The sequence below is a fragment of the Lepus europaeus genome, chromosome 8 (assembly GCF_033115175.1).
Source record: "Lepus europaeus isolate LE1 chromosome 8, mLepTim1.pri, whole genome shotgun sequence".
Lineage (NCBI taxonomy): Eukaryota > Metazoa > Chordata > Mammalia > Lagomorpha > Leporidae > Lepus > Lepus europaeus.
In genome coordinates, this window is record NC_084834.1 from 109363743 (window position 1) to 109376732 (window position 12990).

At 34.8% G+C, this 12990-nt stretch overlaps 1 protein-coding gene across 1 annotated transcript in view; it reads left to right on the forward strand.

The window, feature by feature from the left end:
• Positions 1-12990, forward strand: part of LOC133765354 (transmembrane protease serine 11B-like) — a 34062-nt gene that overhangs the window by 4635 nt on the left and 16437 nt on the right. Inside the window, exons 2-3 of the mRNA XM_062198934.1 lie at positions 7211-7428; positions 10053-10168. Coding sequence (XP_062054918.1) covers positions 7211-7428; positions 10053-10168 — 334 coding nt within the window. The remainder of the gene's footprint in view (positions 1-7210; positions 7429-10052; positions 10169-12990) is intronic.

The window sequence follows — 12990 nt, forward strand, 5'->3', positions numbered from 1 at the left end:
CCAGGACCAGATATCTTCACTGCTGAATTCTATCAAACATTTAAAGAATATCTAGCTCCAATTCTTCTAAGGCTATTAAAAACAATTGAAATAGAGGGAATCCTCCCAAATTCTATGAAGCCAGCATCACCTCAATTCCTAAAGTTGAAAATGGTGTAACTGAGAATATAAAGTACAGACCAATTTTCCTGATTACATAGATGAAAAAATCCTCAGCAAAACTCTAGCCAATTGAATCCAACAATACTCAGAAAGATCATTAACTGGGACCATGTGGGATTTATCCCTGTTATGCAGGGATGGTTCAACATTTGCAAATCAATGTGATACATCACATTAACACATTGAAGAACAAAAACCATATGATTATCTCAATAGATGGAGAGAAAGCTTTTGATAAAATACAACATCCTTTCATGATTAAAATGCTAAGCAAATTGGCTATAGAAGGAATATTCCTCAACACAATCAAGGCAATTTATGACAAACCCAAGGCCAGCATCCTATTAAATGGGGAAAATTGAAGCATTCCACTGAGGTCCAGAACCAGACTGATGCCCACTCTCACCATTGCTTTTCTTTTTTTTTTTAATTTATGTGTAAACACACATAGTTATATTTTTCACCTATGATCTTGTCTCTTTTTTATTTATTATTTATTTGAAAGTCAGAGTTACACAGAGAGGAGAGGCAGAGAGAGAGAGAGAGAGAGAGAGAGAGACAGAGAGACAGAGAGGGCTTCTATCTGCTGGTTCATTCTCCAATTGGAAACAGCCAGAGTTAAGCAAATCCAAAGCCAGGAGCCAGGAGCTTCTTCCAGGTCTCCCATGTGGGTGCCAGGGCTCAAGGACTTGGGCCATCTTCTACTGCTTTTCCAGGCCATAGCAGAGAGCTTGATCAGAATTGGAGCAGTCAAGAATTGAACAGGCACCCATATGGGATGCACTTCAGGTGGCAGCTTTACCTGCTATGCCACAGTGCTGGCCCCCTCACCCTTGCTTTTCAGTATACTCCTGGAAGAGCCATTAGGCCAGAAAAAAATGATAAGAAGGAAGTCAAACTATTTCTATTTGCAGACAACATGATTCTATGTATAGAGGATCTAAAAGACTCCATTAAGTAACTAGTGGAACTCATAGAAGAGTTTGGTAAAGTCACAGGGTATAAAATCATTACACAAAAATAAACAGCCTTTCTATGCATGGACAATGCCACAGATAAGAAAGACCATCTAATATCAATCCCATTCACAATAGCTACAAAAAAATCAAATACCTTAGAATAAATGTAACCAAGGTGTCAAAGATCTCTATGATGAGAATTACAAAATATTAAAGAAAGAAATAGAAGGAGATACAAATAATGGAAAAATCTTCCATGTTCATGAATTGGAAGAATCAATATCATCAATATATCCATTCTTCCAAAAGCAATTTACAGATTCAATGTGATACCAATCAAATACCAAAAATATTCTCAAATCTAGAAAAAAAATTATGCTGAAACTCATATGGTGGCACAGGAGACCTTGAATAGCTAATGCAATCTTAATAACAAAAAGAAAGCCAGATTCCAAGGCATACTTCAAGATGATTTTAATCAAAATAGCCTGGTACTGGTACAAAAACAGATAGATAGACCAATGGAACAGAATAGATAGAATTAAAAAGGATGAATGCTTCAACCTGGGAAGCAGTCCACACAGTAGACTCATAGAATGACAATCACTTTAAATACCACTCTGAGCTCAGAATCAGCCCTTAAGGCATTCAAGTCTGGCTAAAAAGCCCACAGGAGCATTTCAGGCATGGAAAGCCGAGACAATGTGGTAAAAAAAAATGTTCTACATGAAGGATCTCTGTGAGTGAGACCCCACTGGAAAGAAGGGGTCATCACAGAAAAATGTACTTTTTTCTGAAGGGAGGAGAGAGCTTCCACTTCACTTATGGTCTTGTCTAAATACTGACAGAGTTTGTGGATTCAATGGATTCCATAGCCCAAGTAGCTCATGTCAAGAGCCTCGAGTGATTATACATACATCATAATTTAACATACATTGTTAAATTAACAAGAGTAACTGTGCACTAACTTCCCATGCAGGACCTCTGTCCATGAAGAGTTGATTATAACTATATCTAAGTGCTCCCAAAAGATTTATCATTCCTGTATGCTTTGTCAAAGTTAATTAAGTTTCTAGAAAATGAAATTAACTTCAAGTTGCAATGACTGAATAGCCGTTGTCTCAACTGTTGAGGAAGTTTTATTTATTTATTATTTATTTATTTTTACCATGCAGATTATTGAATGCTTTACTTAGTATAGAGTTGGTCTTCTGTCTATAAAGTTAATAAAAAATGGATCTCAGTGAAAAATGGGACTGGAAATGGGAGAGGGAAGAGGAGGAGCAGTGAGAGAGTGAGTGGGAGAATGGGTATGGTGGCAAGAATCACTATATTCCTAAAGTTGTGCTTATGAAATGAATGAAGTCTGTATTTCTTAAATAAAAGGTTTCTTTGGAGGGAAAATAAATTAAAAAACAAGTAAATAAAAAAATTTTATGGTTCATATTACAAAATCTAATGTATGATCTATGGATTAAAAGTTCTAATTAAGTAATTAAATTTTAAGCTATAATCTGGAAATATGCAATTAATAAATAAATGATCAAAATTATTAATATTCAGAATATATATAAAGAATTTATATATGACTATTTTAAAATGTCTATGGAAAGTGAAATTAAAAGATAAGTTTAAGGAGCATGCATGTGGTCTACAAGTTAAGATGTCAGTTACATTACCCACATGCTATAGCAGAGTACCTGAGATTGATTCCCAGATCAGGATCTTGATTCCAGCTTCCCATCAAGGAAGACCTCTGGAGGCAGCTTCTGAGGGCTCCGATAATTGGATTCCTGCCACCAACATAGGATTTCTACATTGAGTTCTTGGTTCAATATTCTGCCCCACTTAGGTCCAGCATTGTAGGCATTTGGATCATGATCCAGCAGATTTTAATCTCTCTCTTCCTCTCACTCTCTGCCAATATCTATCTTTCAAATAAATAAGAAAATTAAAGCTATATTTGTTTTAGCGTGAAATAATTTTGAAATCCATGTGTACTGGGGATCTTCATAAAGCTTATGAAAACTGTGTATCATGAAAATCCTATGTAAGAATTTAAAGTGGTTTTTCACCAAAAACCCTAATTCTTTATTATGTTTTTCCACAAACTTTTTAAATTTCCCCCAAACAGCCATAAGAATAAAGATGAACAACTCAGTAGAAAAAATAAAGAGTGAAATTTAAATTAATGAACAATATTCTCAGAAGAGAAAACCCAAGTAATCTCAAAATACTTAAAGTGATAATTATTTTCATTAGAAATTAAGAATATGCAAATATAAATCACAATTGAATTGAATGTGATTTACACCATAGTCATGGCAATACTCATTACATTAAAATTGCTACTATTAGTAGACACAAGTGTTCTGTCCACTTGGGATATTGCTGAATAGTCAGTATCAAGCAGGGGTTCTTCAAAGGAAAGTTTTATTTATCTGCAGTAAATAAAAGGTACAGTGGGAAGGTATAATTCCCTAAAGAAACTGTGTATGTATGAAACAACTGGTGAGTGTCCAGGATGTAGAAAGAGAATAGGAGGGAATTTTCTGTTCAAGTGACAGACATCTTCGTACATTGTGTGTTCAAAACTTTCAGACTGATTTCTTGCAGCTTTCATTGGTTAACTTGTGAGTTCACCCCATATACACACATTTCTACAAAATAAGTATTTCTATAACACCCTGTAAACAAAAAACTCTGATGAGTAAACCATTTTTGACTCTTGGCTCTATTCCTGTGCCTCACTCTTGACTAAATCCCCCACTTTTGGGTACAAATCCTTAATAGTCATTCATCAAAAACTACCAGAAAACTACAGACCTATGTACTTAATGGACAAAGATGCAAAGATTCTCCACAAAACATTAACAAATCAAATCCAAAACTACATAAAAACAATCTTACATGACAATCAACTGGGATTTATCTCAGAAATGCAAGTGTGGTTCAACATTCACAAATCAATAAATGTCGTAAATCACATCAATAGAATGAATAATAGCCATATGGTCATCTCAACATATGCCAGGAAAGCATTTGATAAAATTCAATACCCCTTCATGATAAAAATCTTCCACAAATTAGGTATAGAAGAAACATTCCTCCAAATTATAAAGGCTGTATATCACAAGCTAACAGTCAATATCATACTGAATGGGAAAAAACTGAAAGCATTTCCTCTCAGTCTGAAACAAGACAAGGATTCTCTCTTTCACCACTTTTTGGAATATACTACTGTAAGTTTTACCAAGAGAAATTAGGGAGGAAAAAGAAATAAAGGACATCAAAATTGAAAAAGAGGAAGTCAAAATATCCTTGTTTTCAGACAACATGATGTTGTACATGAAAAACCAAAGCACTCCACCAAAATGGAATTGATAAACCAATTCTGTAACATTGTATGCTACAAAATCAACAGTAGTTTTTGTTTTTTGTTTTTTGTGTTTTTTTTTTTTTGTATACTAATGATGAACTTACAGAAAGAGATATCAAGGATGAAATCCCATTCATGATAGCCACAAAAAATTAAATATCTAGGAATAAATTTAATCAAGGAAGTGAAAGATCTCTACAATGAAAATAGTAAAACATTGATGAAAGAAATCATCAAGACAGGGCCGGTGCTGTGGCACAGCGGGTTAAAGCCTGGCGTTAAGCGTCAGCATCCCATATGGGCACCGGTTCTAGTCCCAGTTGTCCCTCTTCTGAACCAGCCCTCTGCTATGGCCTGGGAAAGTGTGGAAGATGGCCCACATCCTTGGGCCCCTGCACCCACGTGGGAAGAAGCTCCTGGCTCCCGGCTTAGGATTGACTCAGCTCCAGCCATTGCGGCCATCTGGGGAGTGAACCAGCTGATGGAAGGCCTCTCTCTCTGTCTCTACCTCTCTCTGTAACTCTGTCTTTCAAATAAATAAAATAAATCTTAAAAAAATCATCAAGAATACAAAAAAATTGGAAAAATCTTCCTTGCTCATTGGTTGGAAGAATCAATATCATTTAAATGTCTATACTACCTAAAGTAATTTATGGTTTCAATGCTATTCTATCAAAATGGTAATGGAATTCTTTGCAGAGTAAAAAAAATTCTAAAATTTATATGGAATCACAAAAAACCCAAATAGCCAAAGTAATCCTGAGTAAGAAAAATTAAGCTGGAAGCATCATTTCAACTCATACAAAAATTATAATGATTAAAACAGCTTGGTTTGGGCATAAAAACCAATGCATAGATCAATGGAACAGAGTAGAGAGTCCAGAAGTTAATCCACATACAGTGAGCCAACTGATTTTTGATGAAAATGCTCAGAATGTACAGTGGAGTAAGGATAGTCTCTTTAATAGATGGTGTTGGCAAAACTGGATGTATAGATGTGGAAGAATGAAATTAGATTCATACCTCTCACTTCATACAAAAATCAACTCAAGGTGAATCCAAAACTTAAATTTAAGACCTTAAATTTAGACTATGAAGTTGTTGGAAGAACTGTTCCAAGATATTGGTATAGGGGACAACTTCTTAGACAAGACCCCCAAACCACAAACAACAAAAGCAAAACTAAACATATACAACATATCAAACTTAGAACCTTTTCCTTTTGCAAAGGAAACAATGAATAGAGTGAAGAGACATCAAAATGAATGGAAAAAAATATTTTGAAACCACCCATCTGACAAAAGATTAATATCCTGGATATATCAGCATCTTAAAAAAGAATTCAACAATAATAAAAAAAAAACACACACACACAATCCATCCAATTGAGAAACGGGCAAAGGACTTCAATAGACAGTTCTCAAAAGAAGAATTAAAATGGCCAATAAGTATATGAAAACATGCTCAACATCACTAGACATCAGAAAATGTAGATCAAAACCACCATGAAATATTACCTCATCCCTGTCAGAATAACTAAAATCCAAACATGGAGAATAACAAATGTTTGCAAGGATATGGAGAAGAGGGAAAACTTACACACTATTGATGGGACTGTAAATTAGTGCAGTGACTGTGGAAAAAACTGTGGAGATTTCTTTCAAAACTTGAAATAGATTTGCCATATGTTCTATCAATCCAACTACTGGGTATATTCACAAAAGACTTGAGCACAATGTGTCGGTGGGATACCTGCACCACCATGTTTATAGCAGCACTGTTCACAACAGCCAAAATCTGGAACCAATCAAGGTGTCCATCATCAGATGAATGGATAAAAAAAAATGTGGTATCTTTATACAGTGGAATATTATTCAGCTATAAAAAGAATTAAATTCTTCCATTTGAAGCAAAATGCACACAACTAGAGAACATTATTTTGAGTGAAACAAGCCAGACCCAGAAAGATAAATACTGCATGTTCTCCCTTATATGAAGGAACTAAAATTTAAAAAACAAACAAAAAAGAAAGAAAGAAAAAAGAAATATTTTAGTGTATCAGTATTGCTACAAATATAGTTTTGTAAAACTTTGTTTTGTAACTTTGTCAAACCAGTGGTTAAGAATGTTATACTACTATAGTTTTAGTGATCTACAATTACTTTAAAATTTATTGTATATGGGTAAAATGGTCATTTTTCCATTCAATTATTTTTTATATTATATATAGCTATATATTATATTATTTATATATATTGTCCATATTTCCACTAAACCAGGGTCTTTTTGCTTTTTACTTGTTAAACTTCTTTTTCAGCTTAGCGTTAAACCTTTTTACTGTAATGTATTTTAAAATATTATGTCTCAAAAATTAAAAAAAGAAAAGGAGCAACAAAGTGTGGAGAGGGAGAAGAGAATATCAATACATTCTTAGAACTGTATCTATAAATCTGTCAAAAAGTAATTAAATTTAAATGAAAAATTATATAAAAAACTAAATGCATACAGCTAGTTTTAACTGAGGAAGAAAACCAGTATATGGAATTGGTTAAACCATGAGTTATGATTAAAGCTGTTTCTTGGGTGTAACTCTTAGGTAGCCAACTCAAACTGGGTTATATTTTTTTGAAGAGCCAAGTCAAAGATATTTGTCATTCCCTGGATGACTCCTATCTTGAAACTATTGAAATGTGACGGTTATTAACACTAGTCAGACAAGTTTCTTCTCATTTGTTCTTTAAATCTCACCCAACCCTTAAAAACCAACCAACCAACCTTGGATTTAATACACAAATCATCAACTACACCAGGACATTTTGATTTCTATCACCATTATCATCACCAGCATCATCACCACCACCATCACCATTACCACCACCACCACTATTATCCTTGTTACTGCCACAGCAAACTGTACATCATGTACAGGTAAGTGGGATTTATTTGGAAGAAAACTGCAAAACCTAATGGGTTGATAGAGTATCTCCTAAATTTTACTGTTGTTAATTGGTTGCTTTCTGTAACTTAGGTCAAAAATCATATTACCTGAGGTCTCTGGAAAGTTTCAGAAAGTTAGGAAAAAAGAATCAAAATCAGCAACATTTGGTTATTTGCAAAGAATAGAAATTTACTCATATATGACTTTGAAACTTTAGGAAATGAAATACCTTTATGAATAGGTTTTCAAGTGGGTTTCCATCTGTAGGCCAAAGAAAAAGCAGAAGTGGAGGCCATTCAAATCCTTTTGACTGTTAGGTTTCTCTAATCTCTCTTCACAACTCTTACCCTAATGATTTAAAGTCTTCTACAAAAAATTATAAATTTCAGGGAATTTTCCACCATAATCTTAATTTAACATTTTATTACATAAAAGAACCCAGGTGCAACTACTTCAAATGAAAAAATCACATTACAATAAGGGAAAATGCATTTAGGTGTGCCTTGTAGTATAACAGTTAAAGAAATAACAGAATGTGGTCATAGGAAATATAAATTAAAAAATTATACCTGGCATGGACTCAGTGGAGAGAATTATAGTGAGACTGATATTTTAATATTGTGAATAATGAATTACCATACGTTTAATCAATATCATTACTGCAAGTTCATTATGGCAAATGGTTTATTGTACCAGAATAGTAATGTGCGTTATGTGATGTAGATCCAGTCCAAAAGTCAGGCAATTATAGTTTCATTAAATATATAGAATTGATAAATCTATTGAAGATCCATTTTTAATCTATTCTCTTTATTAAATGAGGGATTCATCCTAGAATGTAAGTTCCTATTATAAAAAAATTACCAAAAATTTATTTGGTAAATGAAGGGTATATTATCTCATGAATGGATCTTTTTTGATACTTAGAATATCATTTTATAAAATCAACTATTATTCAAAAATAATAAATTCATAAGGACAATGCATCACATTTACTAGAAGGATTGGATTAATCATACATTAATCTGATGTTATATATATTATTTTTAATAGAAAGAAAGCCTCATAGAGGGTAAAGGTTACATTAGAACTATTGTCAACAGTAAGTGTTCTTTAAAACCTTCCAGAGTATCCAAAAATGGTTTTCAGAGAACTTCTTCTAAGCTATAGAGTCACTATTTAGGCTACAGCATGTCTCATAAAGCCTAAGCTACCAGACTAAGTTAATTGGATAACCCCAAACAAATATGAGTGCTTACTCTCACATGTGCGCTTTTTGTACTTATTAAAAGACATACTTTAGCAAACATTAACTGGAGTTACAAATATTGTGTAGGCAGCATTATGCCTGAATAGACTTTTTGCTCTGAGGGTGAAATTAAACAATAGTATTACAGGATGACAGCATACATAGGTTGTGTCTGAAATAGGGAGTGTCACTGAAGAGCTTTGACAAATGACATTGGTTCTGGGAAACCCTAATTAACAGACAATGAGGTACAAGGAAGAGTTAGGGTTAAGGCTAGAAGACAGAATAAAGAGGAAATAAGACTGGGTGGAGTTGCACGTTTTGGTATAAGGTAACACTTCAGGAAAAAAAAAAGAACTTACTTAAAAATCAATTTATCTTGGAAGAGATGAGAATGAAAACATTTACATATTCGTTGGAAATAGCTAATCTTCTAAATACATCCCATGATTACAAGGTTTTTTATCTTATAAGAGTTATCTAGGGTTTTTAGAATATAGAGTTTCAGGAAATAACTGAGGTTGTCATGAAATTTGAAATCAGAAATGTTTGTCCCTCCTCTGATGGGCAAATACATGACATACTGTCTTTCAAAGTATGATGAATGATTAGTGTCCAAGCCTTAAATGGAATAAGGTAACTGTCCATAAACCTAGCTATAACCTAAACTACTCTATATTATGCCAGGTTGTTGCTGTGGATTCATTCTGAGAGGAGGAGCATGGTGGGGGCAAGAGGCATGGAGTCACCACACAGACACCATATTTTCTGATTCTTTTTTAGCTAATTGGTTGTGATGATGAAACAACTTTACTCATTGATTTATATTACACCAATAATCTGCACTTGTTAAACAAATTTAATTGTATAATTAAGTAAAAAAATGAACAAAAAGTGGAAAAAAACCTATCCATAATCTCATAATACAGGGATTACTGTAGTTGACATCATGACACTTCCTTACACATTTATTAAACCTATAAGTATTGTTATATTATGTGTTTAAAAATCTTCACATGTCCATGTAATGACATGGCTATGGTTTGCAAAAACACAATGCAACCCCACCTAATGTTTTGCAACCTGTTTTAGTTTTTTTTAAATCAATTTCTCCTCATAATATGAGGACAGAAATCATGTCTATTTTGCTCTCTGATATATCACTCGACACGCTGCTTAAATATGATATGTTAAGTGAATAAGCATTAGAGTCTACCTCTTTGAGGTCTTTGAGGCATCTATATTTCAAACTAACATTAGAGATTCATGATAAGCTATAAATCATGTTATGTGACTTGAAGAAGACACATAGATAGATCTAGAATGTGTATCATCTGATGTGAACCATTTTTTCCCTTTTCATAGGCCCAGAATAGTACCACAGAGATCATGGCCAGTATGGATGGTAATCCTCATTTTTCTTGGAGTGGTTGCAAGCTTGGGAATCACTATTGGTCTCCTCGTTCATTTCCTGGCAGTTGGTCAGTATGGACTATATTCAATTTTCACTCATACTAATAGAGTTCTTTTAATTTAAAAAATTGGCAGCAATAGAATAAATATGTTCTTAGAAATCCTTAATTCCCTGTAATTTGAATCAGATGTCTTCTTATAAGTTATGTCACTAATGGCAGGATGGGCAAGACAGAGATGCTCAATACGAGTATGCCCATATTCATTGTTAATAAAGGGGTTTATGCAGTTGTGTAGACCTGTCACTTGAGTTATTATAGCCTTTAGTAAATATAGCTCCAAGTGTAGCTATCCCTACTCCTTTGATATCAATTCTGTTCTTGGTTATTTATATCACATATGTTGAGTAGCAATGAGTAATTAGTAACTCTTCTCATAGTAGATGGTGAGTATCACAGAACGGCTAAATTGTTGTACAACCTTATTTTTTTCTTTTTTTTTTAAAGAAATTTGACATTCATTATTCCATTTGTTCCTCACAATAACCCTCTGAGTTAAGGAGGGCAGGTTTTACCACTGTCCTATTTTCACAATCAGTAAAAAGAGGTTCAGAAAAGTCAAGTGACTTACTTGATATTCTAAGTTTTTTTTTGTCTTTTTTTATTTAGTAAATATAAATTTCCAAAGTACAGTTTATGGATTACAATGGCTTTCCCCCCCATAACTCCCCTCCTACCTGCAACCTTCCCCTCTCCCATTCCCTCTCCCCTTCCACTCACATCACGATTCATTTTCAATTATCTTTATATACAGAAGATCAATTTAGTATATATTAAGTAAAGATTTCATCAGTTTGCACCCACACAGAAACACAAAGTGTAAAATACTGTTTCAGTACTAGTTATAGCATTACTTCACATTGCACAACACCTTCAGGACAGATCCCACATGAGGAGTAAGTACATAATGACTCCTGTTGTTGACTTAACAATTTGACACTCTTGTTTATGGCGTCAGTAATCTCCCTAGGCTCTAGTCATGAGTTGCCAAGGCTATGGAAGCCTTTTGAGTTCACCGACTTCAATCTTATTTGGACAGGGTCATAGTCAAAGTGGAAGTTCTCTCCTCCCTTCAGAGAAAGGTACCTCCTTCTTTGATGGCCCCGTTCTTTCCACTGGGATCTCACTCACAGAGATCTTTCATTTAGGTCTTTTTTTTTCTTTGCCAGATTGTCTTGGCTTTCCATGCCTAAAATACTCTCATGGGCTCTTTCGCCAGATCCGAATGCCTTAAGGGCTGATTCTGAGGCCAGAGTGCTGTTTAGGACATCTGCCACTCTATGAATCTGCTGTGTATCCCACTTCCCATGTTGGATCATTCTCTCCCTTTTTGATTCTATCATTTAGTATTATCAGACACCTGTCTTTTTTGTGTGATCCCTTTGACTCTTAGACCTATCAGTGTGATCAATTGTGATCTGAAATTGATCACTTGGACTAGTGAGATGGTATTGGTACATGCAACCTTGATGGGATTGTATTGGAATCCCCTGGCACATTTCTAACTCCACCATTTGGAGCAAGTCCAATTGAGCATGTCCCAAATTGTATATCTCTTCCCTCTCTTATTCTCACTCTTATATTTAACAGGGATCACTTTTCAGTTAAATTTAAACACCTAAGAATAATTGTGTGTTAATTACAGAGTTCAACCAATAGTTCTAAGTTTTTAAGTGACACAGCTGAACAATTCAAATATTAATATCTTAAAGTGTATTATTCTACTTTGTCATGGTTTTTCTGAGTTTCATTCCTCTGAGATCTTTTAATCTATAAAATAACACAGCAGGGATCAATGTTCTCTGATTCAGTGGTAATTTCACTTTTCTTTCAACTTGGCTTCTTCACCTCTGTTTCAACCCAACTCTCTAGTGACTTCCTTCAAAAGGTAATAGATGCTCATAGTCTCTTGTCTGCCTTATCTACCCATGAATTCTTTATAGTCTGGATCTTTCTGTTCTACCTTTCTTCTACAGATTAAAAAATAAAATTGCTCACATAATTTCCTTAAGGACAGTACACTGAGTCTTCAAAATCACTCCCTTGTGAATAAATCTTATCAATATTGTAAAGGAAAACAGTAGTTTAGTGATTTCTTGATGGCTGAATAGGGAAATGATGTGCAGATTTTGACCAGAGGAAGAGCAGAGGAGAAGAAAAGCAGATGAAGCGCATTCGCATGGGAGGGTTACAGAGAAGTTTGCAGTGCAAATTCTACTGAAAGAAGAGGGATGCCATGTAGTAGTGTGGAAAGTGCAGATGCACAGCAGAGTGGAGACAGCACCAGTGACTCCCATGGCCAGGAGCTAGAGGGAGATGCCAGCTTCTGAGAGCAAGCCCTTCCCTCCGAATATCCACTGAAGGAGTAGATACTGCTCTAAGCCACAGAACCATAATTCAAAGATAAAACCCATTGTTGTGGAGCAGTGGGTTAAAGTCCAGACCTGTGGCGTCAGCATCCCATATGGGCAACAATTCGAGTCCTGGCTGCTCCACTTCTAATCCAGCTCCCTGCTAATGTGCTTGAGAAGGCAATGGAGGATGGCCCATGTCCTTGGGTCCCTGTACCCCTGTGGGAGACCCGGAAGAAGCTCCTGGATCTTGGCTTTGAATTAGCTCAACTCCAGCTGTTGCAGCCATTTAGGGAGTGAACCAGAGGGTGGGAGATCTCTCTCTCTCTCTACCTCTCCCTGTATCTTTGTCTTTCAAATAAATAAAACAAATATTTTAAAAAAGCCCATCAGAGGAGAAAACCAACAAGTGTTTCCACAACTGCCTAAATATATACACAGAAATAGAAGAAACAAGAACCAGGAAGGCAACTTGGCTCC